The 23,682-nt window shown below is 37.1% G+C and overlaps 1 protein-coding gene across 1 annotated transcript in view; it reads right to left on the minus strand.

Annotated features, from left to right (window-relative positions):
• LOC135709891 (sodium channel protein Nach) overlaps positions 1–20,048 on the minus strand; it is a 44,684-nt gene extending 24,636 nt beyond the window's left edge. Inside the window, exons 1-3 of the mRNA XM_065232340.1 lie at positions 19,988–20,048; positions 19,080–19,191; positions 14,134–14,339 (exon numbers count right to left, since the gene is read on the minus strand). Coding sequence (XP_065088412.1) covers positions 14,134–14,339; positions 19,080–19,191; positions 19,988–20,028 — 359 coding nt within the window. The 5' untranslated portion in view covers positions 20,029–20,048. The remainder of the gene's footprint in view (positions 1–14,133; positions 14,340–19,079; positions 19,192–19,987) is intronic.
• Between the last annotated feature and the right edge of the window lie 3,634 nt (positions 20,049–23,682).

A 23,682-nucleotide genomic window follows, 5' to 3' on the forward strand; every position in this document is an offset into this window, starting at 1 on the left:
GAGAACTAGTCACTCGCAGAAAATCAGAGCGCTTGGGTGAAAACCCACCGAGACAAAGCGGTGGGTGCAACTCAGTGGGTAACGCGTTCTTCGGGGGAAAGCTGTAGTGCATTGTCCAATGTACAGTTTAGAATGATCGGTACCTGATTGTTACTTCGGACTTTTTGTCAGCATTGTTGGTGCTCATTTTCTAGAGGCAAAGGGGCGTGGAAAACCAATCTCAGGTTATAAGTAAGGCTACCAGTAATTTTTCCGGTATTAGGTACGGCTCTTATGTTGGCCTACAGATCTAGGATTTGGCCCATCGCCAAAAATTTGCTAGTTATCAATTTTATCCAAATGATCGCGACATTGGGACGGTACTAATGGATATTTTTGGTCGCAATTGAAAATTAAGTCGATTGCTGAATTTATGTATGGGCCCAAATTAGGGGCATTTAGGCCGACATTACATCCATTTCCCCTATGTGAACACGAATCTAGTATTATGTAGAATAAACGTCCAATGTTACACTCATTAATTATGTCCCGTGCTGTAATGATAAATTGAGAGCTGGCTACTCGCTGATTTTCATATGTGAGAGTCTATAATTGTAATTTAGGAACGGATAAATACAGGTAAGTACAGTTTGGTTCCCTCTAATAGACACTGAGTCTCCCTTAGCTCAGTCGGTAAAGGCACAGCTACTAAGCAAGACCATGATGGACGCTGCTGGGTTCGATTACCGATACGGTCTAGGAATTTTTAGGCATCGAAAGTTCTCAATTGATAATTATGGAAGTTCATCTAGAACAGTAACTTGAGAGCACGCAATAAGCTAATAATATTATGCGTTAAGCTGTAAACTTGACATGCGAAAAAGAAGAATAGACACTGATGCATGGGTATAGTTTGATTGTCATCAACTTTCCACAAAACTTACAAAACTTATAGGTAAGAGAGTCATTCATAGATTCGTTTCGTTAGCTCGTTCGTTTTGTTAGTTCGCTTCGTAAACGCGATGTGAACCCAGATCCTAACCTTGATATTCCAAACCCTCAACTATTGTTCTACCCTGACATGGTTGTTTCACGTGGTCAGATTCTTCTTAAACCAAATCCCTTGTGTGAAACATAAAATCGCATGCCAATTGGTAAGCATTTTCCTAAAGTTGTTAGAACTTCTCTAGAGCTCCCCAAATCTTCCAGATGTTAATTTATCTGACTTAAAAATCACCTAATTTACCTGTACTTGCTGACATTTCCGAGAATTCCAGAAAAATAACGGGATCTACGGGTTGCTTCTGTAAAGATTTAAAGCTTTTTGAATTTATATCAAATTTCCGGTGCTCTCTGCATTTAAATGAAATTAATTCAACTTCCATGAAGTTCTCTGGACTTCCCAGAGATTATCTGAACTTTCAGAAAATCCCTGGATTTCACTGATTGCCACAAAACTTTCTAAAAGTTTTTAAAACTTTCCTGAGGTTAATGGAACTGTCTTCCAGTACTTTGATCTTCCATGAAGTCAGGTAATGGAATGTTCCTTGAAATCTCCAAACTTGCTTGCACTTCTTTAGATTTTTCTGAAGTTTCCAAAATTTACTAGATGTTCTCGGACCTTTTGTGAAGTTCCCTTATCTTCTCTGAAGTTTTCTTAACTTATATGGAGTTCTTTAGACTTTCTGAAACTTATTAGGACTTCTCTGAGATCAATTTTTCTGAAATTCGGAGTCCTAATAATTTACGTGGTGCCAAGATAGTCACTGAAGCCGGAGACAAACCAGCCCAGGGCTGAAAGCCTCCTTTATAAAAATATGAAAAAAAAATTATGACTTAAATAGAAAGGTTATTTAAATTCATGAAAGTACCCTGAAAGAAAACACTTTTCTTAAAAATTCTGATCTTCCCTAATGTTATTGTAACTACCCTAAGGATCAGGACCTTCTCAAAATCTCTCAATTTCCCTGAACTTCTCTAGACTTCCCTGAACTTTTTGGAACTTGCCAAAAGTCCTTGCAATTATCCTGGAATTTATGGAACTTTCCTGAAGATCATGTGATTTTCCCTTTTCCGTAGCTGTTACCGTTTGTAACATTTGTTTTTTTTTTGTAATATTGTTAGCAATATGTTTTCTGCATGGGGCCCATGCATTAATTATGTCACGCAAAAACGAGCAAAAAATTACCCCCTCCCCCCCTATCGTGGCGTTTTTCCTATACCTAATGCATTGCTTGTCACAAAATCTTAGACCCCCTTAGAGCATATGTGCATCAACTAGAATAACCAATAAATATATTCCTAGGTACACTACCAACTGCTGGAATCTGAGTCGAAGTAATAGTTCAGTGGATAGATTAGAAGAAAAGGACAAGAGAAGACCAACAGGAAAGGGACAAGTAATTAACAAAGGGATGTACTCAATCCTCTGGCACGGCCGTTGGTTTTTGAAGCTGCCGTCAGTGATAACGGTGGCGTTGTTGTTGGAATGATTTTAAGCTTCGGTCATACGTTACCATCATCATGGCTTAGCGATAAGTTTCACCCATCCGAGTATGACCACCCGATAGGAAGGTCATTTTTTCTTGAAGCCACCGCGAACTAACTGTCGTGCACTTCTTTCTATTAATTTCAAAGAGCGAAAGAAAAAAAAACTAAAAAACACCGAGAGAACAATTGAAAACTCTATTCACATGAGAATTTTTTTATCAATACCACAACGTAACATGGCCGTTCAAACAAACGCATAAACGGAGCTGAAACTCGTACAGCTGTCAATAACTGACTGTTTGTGCAAACGTCCACTACCTGTGTTCCTACCCTACCAGCTGTGTGTTGTATTGTATCCCTATACACTATCAATAAATAGAGTAGTATCTTGAATACCTCCGCCATGGCAGGACGGTGAAGCAAACTGTGTCTTTTATTCATACATCCCTAAATAAACACAACGTAGGAAAAGTTCTGCCCGTGCGCGATCACTGACTTATAATCGAGCCTAAACAAATCGGCTTCAAGCAATGTGTTCTTGGATGACTTTTGTGCCACCGAAGTGGATGTACTCTTTCAAGTTGACAAGTAACCAGAGACGCGAGTAGGAGCGGATTAAGTGTTAATAGTTGGTGAAAATTAAAGAAAAACTAGATAACGTTGGAAGTTTTGAAAATAGAAATGAGGAAGTAAATTAAACATAATTAGAGTGTGAAGATCAGGTATGCAATTAAAACCATTTGTGATGGCCTTGGGACAGGCACGTGTATATAAATTAATAGGGTTATTTGTTTGCCCAATAGGACCCGTAAATTATAAACCGGAAACGACCTTCAGGGAAGGCTCCGAATAAGCTGTCTGGGACCGTTTCGTGCTTTTAAGAGCATACTTCGTTCTCTCACGAGATTCAGGAAGAGAGATCTGGTCCTCGTTGCACTGACCAGGGGATTGCTTAGTCATACCCACGGACCCAGTTTCGTCACCAATCGGGTTACCGGGCCATAGTAGTGAGTAATTGGAACCTACTCTCGCCACGGATCATAACCGGCAATTGTCGGCGGTTGATAGGATCATCGTCACCCTTACCGGCGCCCAATCACCACGGTAATCGTCGTCCTTCTCGAGCCCAATCACCACCACGTTTCCCGCCATCAAGCTAGCCATCATCATGGCCAGGTATAGTTTAAGCGAACATACTACACACCCCACAGACATACACACAGCATGTAAAATTTAGGGAATTAAAGAATGCGAATGTCAATCATTAGCTATTTATTCAATTATACCACACTATCCGAGTCCTGGTTAGTCCAGTAAATTTACACCAGCCGACCTTGAGACTAAGTATAGTTCTCCAGATCAAGGTAGCCATCAAAAGAGGTCGTTGGATGACCCACCCTCACTGGTAGGCCGTTGCTTAGCCAAGCCCACCGAGGGTCTGGTAACCCTTAAGGTACCCCAGCCTAGCAGCAACATACACACTAAGAAATAACTAATTTTACACGAGACGTAATCCATATTGGACGTAAAGCATGGAACGTAAACAAACATTTCATGTAAAGTTAAGTGTTCTCAAACCGAAACATAAACAAATCGACGAAGAGAATGTTTCATTGAATTGATTTTCTTGTTTCTTTCAACTGATTCTTTTGTCAAAAGGGCCGCTTACATGTGTCGGTCTCAGAGAACCTAAATTTACATGACATTTTCATAGTGTGTAGCACCCCTGAAATTATCGGTATTTTTCATAGTTCTTTGAACTTCTTGCAAGTTGCCGCAACTTTTTGAAAATAATGTAACCAATTTAAAGCTATCTGATCTTCCCCCAAAGTACTCTAAACTTCTCTAATGTGAAAACTTCTACTAAAATTTCAAGCTATAATGTGTGAATGGAGTACAAACGGTATAGGCATAGAGGATAGAGGTAACTCTAAGACCAGAAGGTCCCGAAAAAACGTGCTGAACTTTTTGGCTCAGCTCTGGTACTATCTTCGGTCCCAAGCTAATCGATGCACCTCTCGAAACATAGGAAAATCCACGAACCCCTCATTTTATGGGTCAAACTTTCATAAAGAATCAAAACAAACATAGTGTAGTACTAGAATTTCGACTGGAATGGAGTACGTTAATCGATTTGCTTGGGACCAATAGGCTTTTCAAGAAGTAAGCCAATTTAAAATCGTTAATTTCCACCTGTTGGTATGTATGTCTGAGCACGACTTTGGAACACCCCTTCTTGTTTCAGATGACGTTTGAACAGCTGTTTATCACGCTGAATCATTGTTTACCTTTCGACCAACAGTTCCGTGTATCGCAAGTATCGGTTCTTTACATTTCCGTGACAATGCGAAGCATTTCTCCAGAAAAGCGCAAACAGATCGTGCACAAATGGTGTACTATCCTGAACATTTCTTTGACTCAATTAACGAAATTGGAAGGTGTTATCATGTGAGCACCTGTTAACCTGTAAGATACATCCCCTTAAGGATAGTGTTAAAATAAATATTAAAATGGGCGTAGATCCTTTGAACGAAGGGATGTTTGTATGAGAAAAAATTGCAGTTTTACGCACTTATAGGTTGGTTGGTTGTCTTTATTAAGCAGATTTTCAGCCATACGCACTTATAACTTTGTAGAACATTGAAAAAAAAAAAATGAAAATATTAACAAAAATTTTATTGTAAAAAACACTTTTTAAGTCTGTACTACCGTTTGTACTCTATTTTCACCCTAAAACTTCGTCCACTTGAGCGATAGAGAAATTGTCGTTTTGAACAAAGTTTCTTAAAATGATTTCATCTACTATTTGTTAAAATTGATGAAAATCAGCGAAAATATGATGTTCATCAATTTTAACAACACATTAAAAAAGTTATTTTTTTTTATCTGAGTGTATAATCAAAAAATTTCACCACTCAAATAAAGTACTCAAAAATTGAAGAAACATTCTAGAAAACATCAAAATGCAACACTCAATAGTTTCGTCGCAAATGGCCATGCCCCACTGTTCTTGATTTCGTCCCACTGTGCGACACAAGCAGCAGTGTGTGTGTTTTTACGGTGTGAGTCACGAGAAAAAGGGTGTCCCACATCACATTGTATCACGGAAAAAACGCTGTAGAAAATTACATAGTTGACCTATCCTTTTCAAACTTTAAGGTTCAATTTACTTTGATGCTTTTTGGAAAATTTCAAAAGCAGTTTTTTCCGACGCATTATTTCAGATTGCAAAAAGCTCGCACTATTCGATTCCTTTTGATATTTTACACAAAATGACGCGAGCTTTTTGCAATCTAAAATAATGCGTCGAAAAAAACTGCATTTGAATTTTAAAAAAATGCATCAAAGTAAATTGAACCTTAAGACAATAAAATATAACCCATTAGCAAGCTTTTGGCAAATTTTTTTCATTTAATTTCAATACCATAAACGTACGCTCGCACCTTACGCTTAACTCCACTCATTAGGTTCTGTACAACATCTGGCTGCAGCTTCTTCTGTACGGAAACCCTTCTTCATGTCTTCCTTAGATTTGACTTTCTTGGGATGCTTCCGTAGTGCCTGCTTTATAATAGCCCTAATTATTTTCGATGATCCTTAGTTTCGGTGCGTTAGGGGGTTCATGTCCTTGGGTACGAAAGTGACCCCGTTGGATTCATACCACTCCAGGACAACATTTGAATTGTGGTACGAAGCTAGATCCGGCCAGAACATCGTAGGGCTCTCGTGTTGCTTCAACAGAGGAAGCAGACGCTCCTGTAGTCACTCCTTGAGGTAGATCTCCCCGTTTACAGTCCCGGTAGTCACAAACGGTGCACTCCGTTTGCCACATGAGCAGATCGTTTGCCAAATCATGTATTTCTTGGTAAACTTTGATAGTTTCTGCTTCCTTACTTCCTCCGGAACATCAACCTTGTGCTGGGTGATGAAGAACAGTAGCCCCGGAAGCTGCCAGAAGTCCACCTTGACGTAAGTCTCATCATCCATGATGAGACAATGAGGCTTCGTCAGCATCTGGGTGTACAGTTTTCGGACCCGTGACTTTCCCACCGTAATTTTCCGTTCGTCACGATTTGGAGCCTTCTGCACTTTGTACGTATGCAGTCCCTCACGGTCCTTGGCTCTCTGAACGAAAGACTTGGACAGATTCAACTTTTTGGTCACATCCCTGACCGAAGCATTGGGATTCCGCTTAAACGCTTTCACGACACGCTTGTGATCCTGATCACTAATAGAACATCCATTCTGACCGTATTTCTCCTTCCGTTCGATGCTTTCGTAGTAACGTTTAATCACACGACTCACCGTTGACTGCACGATTCCGAGTTGTTTTCTGATGTCGCGATGAGAGAGTTGAGAATTTTCCATGTGCTTGCGCAAAATCAATTCGCAACGTTGCTTTTCGGGTGACGCCATTTTTTTTCCAACTTTCGAAATACTGACAGCGATAAAAATAAAGTGCAAACAATGCATTCTAAACTACTTCTACCCAAATTTTCAAAAAAAAAATACCCAATGGGTAATTTTCTACAGCGTTTTTTTTCGGTGATGTAATTTGATGTGGGACACCCTTTAGTCTGTTTTTCGATAGCAACTCATTATTGCGGTGCTTGGTTCATTGTTTGAAGTTCGTTCGCTTTTGCCATTAGGGTTAACTACCCCATTTCCGGCCTATTAAGCATAACCCGCACTTAGTCCTTTTTAATCTAGTTCAGTTTAGCACCAAACGGAATGTTATTATTACTGCTGGCTTCCAAATTTATTTACCTTTCTGTACGTACCGTAAGATTTGAAAACGAGAAACCAATCGTTGAGATATTGTCAAAAGTCTAACACTGCTTCTTGACACCAAACTCGGCCTAACGCATTGAAACGCAATTGAAACGCCAACGAATTCACTTCGGCCTATCGGATGAAGATAAAAATTGATTCGGTTGGAGCGCTTTTTTTGTTTTTGGGAATAATGGGTGCAAACCTTCATACCACGCGTTCTCATTGACTTCGTTCGGTAGCTTATTAACTAAACCCAAGTAACAATCTAAATGCTTGGAAGATTTATTCTTATTTTATCATTGTTTTATCATAGTATCTCTTCCAGCCTGTGGTTGTATTACGGTTTTGTGTGCTTGTCATAAAATCAGGCCGTCAAGTCGTCTATAAAACTGTTTTATGACTACTAAATTAAAACTCAGACTTCATAGTTTTAACTGTAGCTGTAAGGTGGTTCTGCATCACTACTTATAACTGAAGAATAAAACCAAAACAAAACATACAATTATGTTTTATGGTACACTTTTTATGACCGATATAAAACTTGAAGCAGTCTTAGACCTTCATTAAAGCTTCATTACAACTATCATCTTTATCAGAGGCCTAAGATTCACAGATAAGAAATATACTGCTACAACAAAAAATACTCTGAATTTTTTTGTCATTATAAAAAGCAAATCTATTCAGATATATGAAATGAAAACCCCTTCAGTGCTTCTGAACACGATGAAGATGAGACGATCGACAATATGAAACTCCTGGAGGAACTACAGTTATACGATCCCTACATAAGGCACAGTGCGGTGAAGGAGCTCTTAAAAATATTGAACAAGCGGCTTTCCGATACACTTCCGAAAGATCCACGAACCCTTCTTAAAGCAACGCCGACAGTTTCACTAAATCCGGTTGGAGATAGCCACGGCTTTAAACCTTGTATTGAAAAAGCTTTTAGTGGATCCAATAAGCATTTCTTACATCTTGATTACAAGCGAAAATAGGAGGATTGCTTGGAATGTTGACTTTTTGACAGGTTGCCATGGTTTTTGTTTTGTTTTGATTCGCTGTACCGAATAAAACCAGCAAGCTAGTTATACAGCTTAAATATAACTCAACGCTCTCAATTTGGACTACGAAATGCTAAGATACAACCATTAGGTTTATGTTATGCTATAGAATTCCAATCTAGGAGAATATGTTATATTGAGGTATTTTTAAGGAGTAGCAAGTTATAACGAAAAAAAATGTCGCCGTATGAACAAATTTCACACAGTATGAATACTTACGCTTTAATTGATAGGCAATAAAACACTTTCATACATTTATGTATAATTAAATAATATGTGACTGGTTATTGCTCAACAGTAGTAACAGTTTTGTACTAAATAGATAATCTTTGAATGACTCTTTAATGCATGGTGCTAATGCAGACAAATTAAAAATATCCCTATCTTTTAGTATTCATATGGCGCACTAAATTTATGCTCCTATTTGGTATAATAATCACCATAAATATTGCACGGCATGCTGTGAAGCATATACAGATTGGTTTAAAATTATAATAAAGTCGTCTTATTTTCAATGTAAAATAATATCAGCCATTATAACCAACTGACAAGGATCATGATTTCACATCAAACATCGAAAGAATAAAACCACAATAAAATATTTCTCAATATTAACTATCATCCAAAAACCCCAACTTAAAACCTTCAAAGTTGTCAAAATGTTTTGCGTATCATGTTTTATCAACTTCTTCAGGAGCGATTTATGCGGTTGTAATATAGTTTTATGGTAGTCATTAGAAGGCTGTTAAAACTTTCTGACCTGGAGGAGGTTTTATGTTTTCATTTTTAACAATCACGTCTAGAGTGTGATAAAACTGACATAAATCCTATGCTCCTAAAGTAGTTCGCATATCAAGTTTTAATGACTGCATTAAAACTGGGCCAATTGGCCATGACATGGCTGTATTGCGGTTCTCAGGAGATTGTTAAAGCAATGTGGTCGTCAGTGAAGGTTTTATAATTTGGTTATATCAACTGCTATAAAACTTAAATAAAACAAAAATTGTTGCTTGGGAAGTATCGTACCAAACGCATAATTGACTTGTTAACTCTGAAATCATGGATTTATTTGAAGTTTCTGCTCGATAGGCCCAAAATGGGCGATTAGGCCGAAGTAGTTCTCTACCCTACCTACCTCCTCGTTGAAAGCTAGTGGAGATGACGGTGGAAACAAAGCAGACGATGAGTTTCAGCTGAGAACATGACTCGGGGAATCCATCTATGGAAGAAATTTCGAATTTTGTGACTGTCATAACAATCTTAAAACTTCCCTTTAGCTCCCTGGTCTTCTGTACAATTTTTTAAAAATTTCTTAAATTTTCTAAAATTCTAAACCCACCCTGACAGGTACTCAAACCACCCCAAAAGTTTAGACCTTTCTTAAGATCTCGAAAATTTCCTGAAGTTGTCGAAACTGCCCATCTAGATCGGAGAGGTCGATTCAAACATTCAATTTTTATTTTCGTTATTTTGCCTAGACAAACCAAAAAACAAACGTTTGTAAAAAAAAATCTGCCTTCAAGTGTACTGTGTAAAATGTTCTACGATCATAAAATACAATTTGATTTTATTTGGGCCACCTCATGTATATGCACTCTGTATAGACAATTCAAAATGTCAATCGGTTCCTTGGAAAATCAAAAAAAAAAAATATTGTGATAAAAAAAGTGTGGGAAAATTTCACCAGCAAATGAGAAAGGTTTTGCTCCCATCAAATAAAGTGGAATCCTTCAAAAAGTTTCGAAAATTTCAGCGAAGCCTGAAGAAGTCCAGGGAACTTAAATGAACATAAAAAAAACTTAAACACCGCAGAAGTTCCAATAAATTCACGAAAGCCCAGCGATGTTTAGGGATCTTTATTATAATTTCACTAATTTCAGGGCAGTTTCAAGAACATCATCAGGTGGTTAGTTAATATTTATGCTAGGTTTCAAAAACTTCGGGGAAGGTTGTAGAGCTTCAGATCAGTCCCATTAACTTTATGAAAATTGTAGGAAACTTATAGACGTTACGAGGATTGAAAGTAAATGCCGAGAATCTCAGAGAAGTATAATCAACATACTTTTGGAACATTGCAATGCATTGGGGAAGTTCAGAAAAGTTTCGAAAAATTTAAGGTGATTTAACTAATTTCACTTTCAAGAAGTTCTGAGAATTTCAGGGATACCTGGAGAATTTCAAGGAAGTCCAGATAACATCACAGAAATCCAGAGAACTTGAGGTAAATTGTGGGAACATTTAAAAAAATATCGTGCAGCCTGGATTATGGGAGAGCATGGAGTAACCATGAGTAACCCACATTTTTTTATATAATGCGTTTATTTCCAGGCTCATTTTCCGTAGCTTTGCGGAGCTGATATTCATTGTTTAGATTACAAAATTACTTAAACCTAACGGGGTCGCTTACTCGTGGCTTTCTCGAGGTTAGGGGTAACAAATTGTAACAAATGGATGGCAGGGTAGACATTGAGAACACAAGGTTTGGAGAGCAATGTGCTCTTGATCTCGAACTAAGCGGCAAACTGATAAAAAGACAAACATGGGGGTACACCAATGGGCAGCTAACAACTTGGGGGAACACAAGATGACACTAACTACTAAATCCTCAGATATATCCGTTTTAAAAACACATAAATTAAATTGCAATAGTCGAGATTTCGGCTCACCAAGATGTCTCTAACAGGCCGCATAGGTTGTTTTAATCGGGCCCTGAGGGATGCGGATAACTCGGATGAAGGGTGCATGACCAAAGCACGTGGTCGATCTCGTGATAACCACTACCATAAACGCACAAATTGCTGTCTGCGAGCCCGATTCAAAAGAAATGCGAATCTAACGAGCAGTGATTGGACATGAGCCTCGACATGACACGTATAAAGTCACGGCTCATTTTTGTTGCCAGTTGGTGAGGACTTGCTGACGGGTAATTGAGAAAAATTCTGCAAAGGTGATTTATCGATCAAAAATATCGCCTTCCATAGCGATACAATAACGCTTTCTCGTTACCTGGAATAGAGCAATGAGATGGGACCCAGACTAAAGTGATGGTATAGGCGCAGTTAGATAAAGTACTCAATTTGGCTCGGATTTCGGTCAGAAAATACGAGAAGTGCTTCATCGGCCTCCTGAGTAACCCACATGGCAGGCCTGGTTATGTCGTTGAGAAAAACCATCTAATGTAACATGTCCGAAATACAACTTAGGTAGTCAAAATGTCCCATTTGATTCTTTTCATATTTTAGCAGACCAGTTCCAGGCCAAAATAGGATAAAAATAATGTAAAATAAAATTCAGACTCGACCTTCTTCGATTTGCATGAAAATTTGCATAATTATGTGTTATGGTTAATCCACAGTCAAACAGACATAACACATTGAATACTTTTCAATTTAAAACATCGTTGCTAAAACACTACCGCCATCTGTTGAGTATACTGTGATGGGTAGTACGCTGAACAGATGGCGGTAGTGTGTAAACGTCAAACGCAAGGGTTATTGACTATGCGCGGCACAGGTGGCGGTATTACCAACTAAAAACATTTAAATTGACCGTTAAATGCGTGTTCGATGAACAAATTGCCAGTGTTATGTCTGTTTGTCTGTGGTTAATCATTCACATTTTTGCACACAATCGGTCATTTTGGATCAAGCATTTTTTTCTTCAAAATGTTGTCTTTGACATTATTTAATAAATAGTAGCACTTCTGATTGAAATGACGACTCTGGCAAAAATGTTAAGAAAAGTAAACTTAAAAATTGACAAAAATCGTAGAATTTATTTTTTTATTTTACTTAAAATTACTTTAAAAAATACCATGTAGACGTTATTTAGATCAGAAGTCTTCTTCTTATTCTTTTTCTTCTTCGTATTTCAAGTTTATTGCTTATCGCATATTAGCTTATGACGTGCTCTTAACTTAGTGTTCTAGATGCACTTCCACAGTTATTAATTGAGCGCTTTCAACGCCTGTCCATTTTTTTTGCATTCGTATAATTGTGTTGCAAGTACAATCACAACGCTATGCCAAGGGAATCCAATAAATTTTCCAACCCGATAAATTCCTAGGCCAGACCGTGAATCGAACCCAGCCACGACCATCATGGTCTTGCTTTGTAGCTGCACCTTTACATTCTGAGCTAAGGGATGCACCTTGGACAACGTTTTCGTGCTACAGTTTATTGAAAAAATACAAAGACTTCATTGTGAAAAAATACAACATTCAAAATGATTGAATTCTTGTAAAATTTGAATTATTACCCTAACACACAATAATGCAAGGTTTTATGCAAATCGAAGAAGATCGAGTTTTTTTTTTCAATTCGTCATTTGGCGTGGAACTGCTCAGCACGTACTTCAACATAAAAGTGTGATTTTACAATCCCTGCTAAATGTTCACCGTTTTTATTCACTGACAACGCCAACAATAGTTTTGTTAAACGAATTGTTTCAGAAAAGTTTAAAAAATAACCTTTCGATCTTTAACTTAGTTGTTCTCAATATGGCAGAAATTTAACATCGAGTACTCGAGGTTTCATCGGGTGGTCTGGAACAAAAAAAGTCTCGGTATTTTACATACAAATAGACTGTAAGAAAAAAGGCCCATATAAATAAACGTTAAACCTATATTTTGTATTTAAAAGTGCCCCAATGAAATATATCATTAGTAGTCTAAAAATGACGGGAATCGTCCTCTTTTCTCAATTGTGAAGTTTTCGGGAATACCTATTTTTGTTGTTATATTATTCTAATAAAGACACCGTGTAAACTGTTCTTATGGATTCTTACTAGACCACACTTTACATCAAATCCCTGCTTTCAGAGTGTTTGAGGGGCAGGGTTCCTTCCATTCATTTTGGCAAAAAAAAATGTTTTATAAAATTATGGAATAATAAGATATTATAATAATATTTTGTTTGTGTAAGCAACAAGAAAATATTGTGGAGTTTGTGTTTGACACATAATACCAGCCAATGTTGCTGCATGAGAGTCGCAATAAGCGATTTTGTCATTTATCTCACCCACTCTTCACTCTTCACTCTTCGCGAGAGGCGATCAGAAAATCGCTCATTGTGGCTCTGTCAAAGCTAAATTTGCAGGTTTTATGTGTCAAACACAAACTTTAAAAATTGGTCTTGTTCTTTACACATACAAAATAACATCATAATATCGTATTATTCCATAATTTCCTAAAACATTTTTTTAGTCAAAATGAATGGAAGGCACCCTGTTGAGGGGAGTGATTCTTACCGCTTAAACCGACCAAAACGAGAAAATATCACCACTGAACTAGATTCTTCATTTTCCCTCTCTAGGTTTAGATAGATATAGACTGACATCAGAAAGAGCATCTATTCGATTAAGGAAAATTTAAAATAAACATTTATCAAACTGATTAGGCAGTTTGAGGCGTTCTCTTCAGTTTGATTTTATTTCGACGTAATGGAGAGAACATTAGGTGCATTCTAGTGAAGTTAACGTTGAGTGTAAACAATTAATGGCTTTACCATTCAGTTCATCACTCTGGATGATACCGGGTTCATTTTCTTTCTAGGATAGATGGCTTGTGGAAGGAGTATCTTTGTCATTAAATCATGAATAATCGTGCCACCTAGAAGGACTACCATTACGGTACCTAACCTAGAATGCTCATAGCTTTATGAGGTGCGAAGATGAAGAGAAATGGGAACCCATCTATACAGTGAGGTCTTGTTGGTTGTTGGGTTGTGGTCGGTCTTGGCCGACGTCGGTATATGTAGGTAGTACCGTACCGCTGCTGCTGGGTGGCCTGTTGATGGAGTGTGTACCGGGTTATAAAGCACAAACAAATTACCTCGTCGTTAAATTGGGTGCGATGAAGCTATTGGTGGTGTAGCAAATTCCGTACTCAGTCAGCGTCTGAACCGTTAGGATGTACTCGAGGTTGTTCAGACTGCGTACCCGCAGCTCTTGGTGGTCACGCCGGGTAAGGTCCTTCGTCAGATTGGCGATAAGCATCATGTAATCCTTTGGCGTAACTCGAAGCATCGAAAGGATGCGCTGCACGGTGGGAGTGAATTTCAGTGCTTTCAGATAGATACACAGATGCAGAATAGGGTTGTTCATAACATTTGTGAGTTGGGTTTCTAGTGGAATATTCTAAAGCGCAAATCAGTGATTAGTAAGCATTTGGGCATGAACAAATTAATCCTTTTTCTTGTGTCACACCACATTCAAATTTGACGAATAAATGAAACGAATAATAAAACTTCTAATAAGAGGAGTTAACCCAAAACGTAAAAGTATATTTCAACCCATTTCAATTATGTTTTAGCAAGGTATCTTGCATGTTTGTCAACCGTATTCAAATGCAAAAATGCAGTACTAAAATCAATTTTCAGGATTTTTTTTCAAATATGTTGCATTAGAAATTTGAGGGGAGCCTTTAAAGCTTACTGAATTTGAACAAGCAATGATCCTTTGTTCATGCCTTTTGTAATGAAATCACATAGCGTCCGGATTGCAAAAATTTAAGCATCTCAAAATAAGAAAATGCTCAGAGTTAGGTTATTCCATGCATTTTGTAACTAACTTTTTTTTATTTTGAATATTTAATCATCAGTAAAATCTCAGACATAGGAACCAAAATTAAATTCTAGGAGTTTGAATTTTAAACATGGTAAAGGGCACACGGAATAAATTTCATGCATTTAGAACTTAGGATAATGTTTGAAAAAATTTGACATCTGTCAAAAATTATGAAAAGTCAGGCTATAATTTGTCATGATTCTGACATTTGAAGAGAAAGGAAGTAATAAAGCATTATTCGATGCAACAAACATTCGGAGTCAATCAAGGTTTAACTTTAATTCTAATCGAAAGGAATGAACTCTTAACTTGAATGATTGTGTCCCTGTTTGTAATAAGATAATAGTTGAATTTAGTTTTACAAAAGTATTTGGATGCTTTGTTAATTTTTAGGAAATTTTTGAAATCTTAAATTTGAAAATATCGATATGGGGTGAAATTGATCAACCCCTAAAATGGCTTCCCGGTGCATTTCTAGTAATTTTTCTTATTGAATGTGGGTTCCCTGAATCCGATTTAGATGCTAAAACCCTTGTGCCAAAAATAGATGTCATTCAAATACACTGGCAATTTTGCGATAAGCCCTGGATTTCTTGATATATGAAACATTCTACCGCAATTTATTAAATAATTCGAATTCATTGACACTTAGTGTTTGTGCAACGTCATCTATATGTACAACTACCCTACCTACTGTAACTACTATACAAAGAAATGTAGAAAACAATATAGTATCTCGAATACCTCCGCCATGGCAGGACGGTCAAGCAAACTGTGTGTTTTATTTATTTCCATCTCCGTGCCTATCACAACGATCATAAACACAACGTAGGGATCTCTCCCGTGCGCGATCACTTAGTTTAATAAAAAATGCTACTTGAATGGTAATGACATCAATCTTTGCAGTCCAATCATCGTTTGTTTGGATGTTGATATTGTATGCTACTTAACGTCAGCTGTATAAAATTGAAATTCATTCAATAATATTTTTTTTTGTTATTAAAACACATTAAGGCAATCATTGGAGTCTCATGAAGATATTCTCTAAAGATACGTTAAGTACGTGACAATTAAAAGTGCAACACATAATGATCAATTTGCCCCCAGATTACAGTACTTGCTGAACAACCTACAGTCTTGAAAGAAACTAGAATTTTTAAATAGTTGGAGATCCTCAGAACTTGATCAACCCAAAGTCTTGGAAAAATACCCAGAAAACTTTACTAATATCTTCGTCTGTATGGTGATCTTTTGAATATTTTCTGCTGTCTAGGAAGGATGCTTGAAAGTATAACCAGTATCTTTGGCAAAGTTTCCTGAACATCTACAAAACTCCCTTAAGTTTTACTAAATTTCCTCAATTTCTACGAAGTTCCCTGATTTTATTCCAAATTCCATGCTTTGTTAATCTCTCTTAATTCTAAGAAGATCTCTGAACATCTTTGCACTTCTGAAAAGGCACCCAGCATCTACAAATATTCTTGAACACCTGGAAGGTTCCTTGAAATTTAACGAAGTTCCCAAAACCTCCAAGAAGTTCATGGAGTATTTGCTAATAAGGATCTCCGAAAAACTGCAATGAAGTTCCCTATACTGAAGCGAAGATCTCTGAAGTTCATAAACGTTTATTGAACTATCCTTAGATCTTCTACAAAATTCCTTGAACTTTACAAAATTCCTTTCACTTATATGAAGTTTTACGCAGCTCCTCAAAATGCTACGAAATTCGCAAAACTTCTACAAAGTGTGCCGTACTCCTACGTTCTTCGTTGATTTTCCGCGTAGTTTCACGAACGAAATTTCTTGAATTTGTGCGTAATTTTCAAAACTATTCCAAGACCATGGGGCTTAAAAGGAGCCCTGAAATGATATGAAGGTTCCCGATCAATAATGAGCTTGCCTGTAATAAAATAATGTTACCTTAACTTCTACAAAGCTTCTCAAACTTAAATAAAGTTTCCACTTCTGCGCATTTATCAGAACTTTATCGAATTTTTCTGTAGTTCTATAACATTCCCAGATTTTCTAATAAGTTTCCTCAAAATCCTTTTCTATCGTCTTTTTTTCTTCCTTGATTTGTTTTCCGTCGATCTTGTTTCCCGTGCTGAGCACCAATGCCACCGACACCAGGGCGGCAGTTACCACACCTGGACCCTACTTTTCGATCCATCATCTCATGAACCGGGGACCAACGGCTTTACTTCCCTTGCGAAGGAAGGCGTGATCAGAGATGTTATGCCTCAGAACATCCCGGTGGCGCCGATTGGGATTCAACCGAGGCCTGCTGGGGTGAGAGGTAATCACGCTTACCACTACACCACCGGCGCCGCTTCCTACCGTCTTTGGATGTCAATCGACGTCCGTCGGTCATTGGTACTAGATCGCAGAACAGATACCGACGTTAAATAAAGGAAAGAAGAAGAAGAAAATCCCAAACCCAAAGCTTAGTAGAATGTGGCGATCGTGGACTTTTTTTATTTTCCATATTTCTGGTTTATTGACATTATAAATATGAGATTTTTTGTTAAATTGTATATTGTATGAAACTGAAATTTTATATTGTCTATGGATTTATTATTCTTTTAAAGATAAACTTTTAGTTATATATACCATAATACCAGTTATGTATACCATAATACGGGGATAATACCAGTTGGAGTTCACCACCATAAAACATTTCTCTTTACTCAAGTTAGTAAGCATGTGAAGAAATAAAGTCGCATAAATCTTCGTTTAATGATCGTCAATCAATTATCGAATCAAACCAATCAGAATTCGATCAAACGGCATTCAGCCAAATAAAATTCGGCCAAACGCCATTCAACCAAACGGCATTCGGCCAAATGACCCGGAACAAATTTTAAGGATAAATTAAAGGAAAACTATGCATACATCTAAGAGAATCGAACTCTGAAGATTACTTTAAACAAATTCTGGAGCGGAAAGCAATTTTTAGAAGAGTTTCCAGAAATTGCATTCTAAGGGAATTTTAAGGATAGTTCAATGGAAATTCCAAGGCAATTCTTAGGAGAGTTTCAACGGAATTCCGAAAGAAGGAAGAGTGGAAGAGTGTTCCAAGAAAATTCTGAAGGCAAATTAATATTTTTTTATCATTCGAAGATAATGCTGACCAAAACTTCTAGGGAAAATTTAGGAGGTTTCCAAAACAAATCTGTGTAAAACTTCAGGACTGTTCTGAAGTGAATACTTTGTCAGCTCTTAGCTGACCCGAGTTGCTGGTTTCTCTTGGGTATTTTATACAGAATTATGGAGAGAAAATCAAACAACTTTTTGTGAGAACTATTGAGAGTTATGAGAGAATTGTAGGATCAATACAAATAATTGTATGATATTTCTTAGGTTCAACAAAATTGCTCTCCTCTGTGTAGAAAACTGACTATGCTTATGCAAATAGATAGATGGCGTCCTGTGCTAAGTTGCTTCTGATGATATTTTCTAAAACTTTTCTGAATATATTAATTCTTCATATCATTTTCCCTCCCTTAGCTCAGTCGATAAATGCACACCCAAGTAACATTTCTGGTCTTATGAAGGTTCTTTAGACCATTATTTAGAGTTGTAGAATTTTATAAAACCTTGATAAAACTTGCAATGTTGCTTGGGCAGCTACAAAGCAAGACCAAGCTGGAGGTGGCTGGATTCGATTTCCGGTCCGGTCTAGAAATTTTTCGGGTTGGAAAATTTGTCGACTTCCCTCGTCATGGAGTATAATTGTACGGAAATTATACTAGTGCAAAAATGCTACAGCCATCGAACGCTCTCAATTAATAACTGTGAAAGTGCATCTAGAACACTAAGTTGACAGCACGCAATAATATGCCAATAGTTTGGAAATAGTTTGACTCCACATGCTTGGAGTTTTGAGATACTGCATTTTTCAACCCGTATGTTCGATGCGGTTTCTGAATCTCAAAATGAGCCCATTCTAGCCCAATTTTCTTCACCAGTATGAATTTAAGGCCAATAAAACAAAGCCCGTTGTTCATCGAACAAAGTCATTAAAAAAACATGTTTAGAGACGTTGAGCCAGCTTGCTCGTAATGGTTGAAATTTTAGAATTAGTTTACTACTAATAGTAATCATGTGCCTATGAAGTCTATAACTAAACGTCTTAACTAGTCTTAACTGTTGGTATTTGTTAGAATTGGACATTAATAAATTAAAAGCAAAATCCAAGCGTCCCATACTCACATCGATGTTCGCCGATCCCTTGATGTTGCCAAAGTTCATGTAGGTGGAATTTGCCAGAGATTCAATAAATTCGAACACCTCTTCCTTTTCGTCTTCCATAATGTAAGTCCGGCTGCAACGAAAGGATGTGAACTAATTTAATAAAGTGGTAATGCTGCTTTCACTATGCGTAGCTTGTTTTCATTGACTACGACCGTATGTAGTAAACTTGGGGATACAAATTCTCCCTCCCACCCGGAAGCTGCCAAACAACATACGAAAAGACGAAAGCAAATGAAATTTTCACTCCAATCGTTTTCCTCTAAGAAACCCCCGGTTATTGCTCGATTTTCCGCTCATTTTGTTCAATGTTCTGTTCATAACTTTCGCAGGTCCATGCCGTAAATCTTGTGCAAATCTCCTGAGAGCACAATCGGTCGGTCGCTGAACCGTTTTGGGTGCCGGCGAGTTCCAGAGAACACCCGCCGGAGAGTTCAAATTGCGACAACGTGGCATGGTGGAACATCAGAAAGCAGTTAAATTAATGTCATAAACTTTTGTTTTATTGCATTTCGTCCACCACCGTTTCGAGCGTTTTCTTTTGGGAAGAAATTTTTCCGCAAGCGTTCGTTTTCATAGATTTGAGCTTTCTTTCTTCGTTTGTTTGGGTGCATATTTATTTTTATGTTCGAATGCTGAAGAAATGGGTTGCGGTGAGGCATCTAACCATTTACCTCTGGATGGGCTTTAAGAAACGGTAACATGATGATATTTGTTTTGTTATAATTTTAATAATATTCGATGTAGCGAGGCGGAACATTCTGAAATTTCTTCATTGCTGACCATTCAGCTTAATTTTGATCATATTCAGTTTACAAATTGCTATTCAAGTATAGTCTTCATATGTGGCATTTTCACACAGTACTTACGTGCTAAATTCATCAAACAGCTCCCGATCGATACGGTTCATAGGGCATATCGTCAAACTCGGTAAGGAAATGTTCCAATAGTAGTTATCCTTTTCAATCACCACAACGGTACTTTTGGTGAGGAATCGTTCCCAAGATTCCAAACTCAACGTAACACAGAAGTATAGCGATACGACGATCAGCACTAGCCACAGTATTCTAAAAAAAAAATACATCCTTTCTGTTTTCAATTCAGTCCATCCATGGTATTATGACGCTTCACTTTTCCAATGAATGGAGTAGAGACTTCCCCAAATAGGTAATTCCGTGCAAGGCTCCGTGGGAGAAAAACACATCCAAAAAGGTCTCCACCGGAGCAAGACATAATTTCAATTTGCTTGGTTTGTTTTTGGTTTTACTATCAGGATTCACTGTTGCTAGTTCATTTCTGGTCATCATGAATGGCAATCAATGAACGTCGAATTGCATTAAAATGCAATAAAAACTCGTTTCAAGTAATAAAGCCAATTGATTTTACCACAGTCTGTGGAACCACCACTTAAAGCAAACCAACCGCTTCCCTAGAGTGGATAGTAATTTCTGGAGTGCACGTGAAAATGAGTTCGATAACTGTTCAGCAACTCATAGCAGAACTGATATAATTAAAATTGCATTCTCGATGTTTAAATTGTAATTTATTCATAATAGCATGTTATATTTAATTTGCCAACCAGTCAGCCATTGAATACGGATTGCGACACTTTGCGATTGCTTTGTCGTTGATTGATGAGTGATATGTTGGTTAAGGCACCAGAAGAATGTTAGTTTGAGAAATCTAGAGGTAGGGTAACTGATGATGGTTGGACCTATTTAGGCCGGTTTCACACGACGTCAACATTCATGTCGTATTTTTTTTTATGAATTAAACATATAATTATGAAAATTGCGTGATTAGGGGAAAGATCTACCTCTCTTGTTTCTAATAATAACATAAATAATTAAATATTATGACCAAATGATTTTATAAAACGTTTTTATTCGGCAAAGAATTATGATGTTGGTTGGACCTATACTGATCTTGGTTGGACCTAAAAAATGATGATGGTTTGACCTATTTTTGCAAATGCTAGTTTGACCCATATTTTTTCAAAAGCTTTGTTTAGAGCTTATTGGTACCATGAACAAATCCTTTTTATACAGTTTTATGAATTTGCTATTTAATAAAATCAAGAAAATTGAGTTTAACTTCGTTTTTTAAGAAAAGTTCACTTTCCACGCATTAGCTATTAATCATGGCTCATTTTCTCGGAAATCATTTACATGGAACATGGAGCTAATTTTGACATGGAAGGAATAAAACCTATCATACGACACTTCACATTACTTCCAAATTCGATAACAAGACAAATAACAAAATTGAGTGCCTTGGACCACATTGGCCACTTCCGGGCATGTTCTGGGTGCCCCCGGGGAATTTAGGGGCTTAAAATGACAGAATATCAGAACTTAATTCCGGTTTTAAAGTTTTTTTTTTTTCGGAAATAAGTTTCAGGTAGCAATTTTTAGTTTGTTTACATTTTATTTCAAGTTAATTCACGCACAGAAGGTGTATGAGAAGTGCTTAATGTAAATTCATATTAACAGATTCTTTCGGCACTTTCGTGGTTGTTCGGAAATCGGTGGTTACCTTTTCAGCCAACCTGACGATGGAATTCCTACTTTAAATTTACGCCCAACTAGTGACGCAAGGTCTTTAGCAGCTTCCAAGATCTGTTTGGTCGTCTTGGGACTGCCAGAAGCAGCGCACATACAAACCCAATCCCCTAGTTGTTTCTCCAAATCAACACTCAACCCTATTTCCCTTCCATATTTCTTGCCGTGGCTTCCCATAATTTTTGCGTGAAATGTCGTTTTCGGAATATTGTACCTTTTCTGTGCCTGATACGCGGAAGGTGATTTATTTCTTACTAAAAGAACAGCCTCTTGAAGATTTTCGACCGTATAACTCTTTTCTTTGGCCATTATTTCAATCGAAGAAACTGATCACTCGGCCAAAACGAAATCGAAATTTCAAATCAGCTGCGCATGAAGGATGTAGACAAACCGAAGCGCACCTAGCGGTCGTCTTAGGAAACACATAGGTCCAACCATCATCATGCGTAGGTCCAACCATGATCATATTTATCTATTCGAATTTCGTCAATTATTCAAACATTTTAGTGAAACCAATGGATAAATGGCGGTACTAACGTGTTGTTTACACCTTAAAGCGGTATTTTACTGCATGAAAATAAAAATAAATGTAAAAAATATTCCTTTTTTGTATGTTTGAAAGTAAGGCATGATGACGAGCTAATGCGTGGAAAGTGAACTGTTTTGAAAACACATTGAAACTCAATTGTTTTGAAGTTTTTTTTTTCAATAAAACACTCATGCAAATTGAAGAAAAAGAGTTTTTATGATAGTAAAGTGATCTTTGAAAATAAAAAATTAGCAAAGATTGTCTAAACTAGCGATTGAAAAAAAAGGTCCAACCATCATCAGTTTTTGGATAGGTCCAACCAGAATCAATTACCCTACTTCAAGCGGCCTCAACACACAAATAGATAAAAAAAATATCTTGAAAATGCCAAAACTTTTAAAACGTCAAAACACCAGGAAAGGCATCAGAATCGCTAAACTAAAAATTTACATCCAAAATTGACTGTTATTGAGGCTCAATTTGGATAATCCCTGCATAATTTATATTCAGATACATTTTGCATGATATTTTAAAGCCGGATGACCATGTTTTTTGGAAAGCTCAAGACCCACCGCATAGATTGAGAAACAACATTTATAGCGAGCTGAGTCGAAGCCTATTACAGTTTTATTATCATCAACGTTTCGATCCAGGGGTTGGGATCATCATCAGGGCTTGTTGGCGATGATAAAACTGTAATTAGAGCTTCGCCTTAAAGACTGTAGAGCCGAAACTAAATTATCCATTTATCACTCCAGTTGAATATCCCTAACTTCAATAAAAATCTCTAAACATTCGTGAACTTATCTACACTTGCTTGGAGTTATTTGGAGTTCCATGAAGTTGTACATTTCAGCAGGCTTGCTTCCACTCACTTGCTATAAAAAAAATGATTTTTTTGATTTTTGAAATCATTAGATGTTATAATGATATTTTGTACTTGTTAGAACAAGAAGAGGCTGAAAGGCAAGTGTTTGACACATAAAACCTGTCAAATTCGTTTTCAGATAGTCACTATAAGCGATTTTACGACTCGCGAGCGCTCACTCTGAGTGAGCGGTCACGAATCATAAAATTGCTGATTTTAACACTCTGGAAGTGAAATTGACAGGTTTCATGTTTCAAACACTTGCCTTTCAACCTCTACTTGTATCTAACAAAGACAAAGTAACATTATAACATCTAATAATTTCAAAATTCAGAAAATAATTTTTTTATAGCAAGTGAGTGGAAGCAACCCTGCATTTCAAAAGTCCTCGGAAGTTTTAACACTTTTCATAATTTTCCTAAAGTTAATGGATCTGCAATGTAGTTTTTTTTAAATATGTTATTTCTACTAATTTCTGGAAGAATTTACTTGTGTTTTATACAATTAGTATCAATGTTCAGGCTCTTTGGAACTACATGTGATAAAATATGAAACGCACCTTTTAAAGTGAATTACACATAACAATGTTCATCACTTACTCACACT

Source organism: Ochlerotatus camptorhynchus, unplaced genomic scaffold (genome assembly GCF_037179485.1).
Source record: "Ochlerotatus camptorhynchus isolate MF236.1 unplaced genomic scaffold, CSIRO-AGI_Acam_v1.1 ptg000367l, whole genome shotgun sequence".
Lineage (NCBI taxonomy): Eukaryota > Metazoa > Arthropoda > Insecta > Diptera > Culicidae > Ochlerotatus > Ochlerotatus camptorhynchus.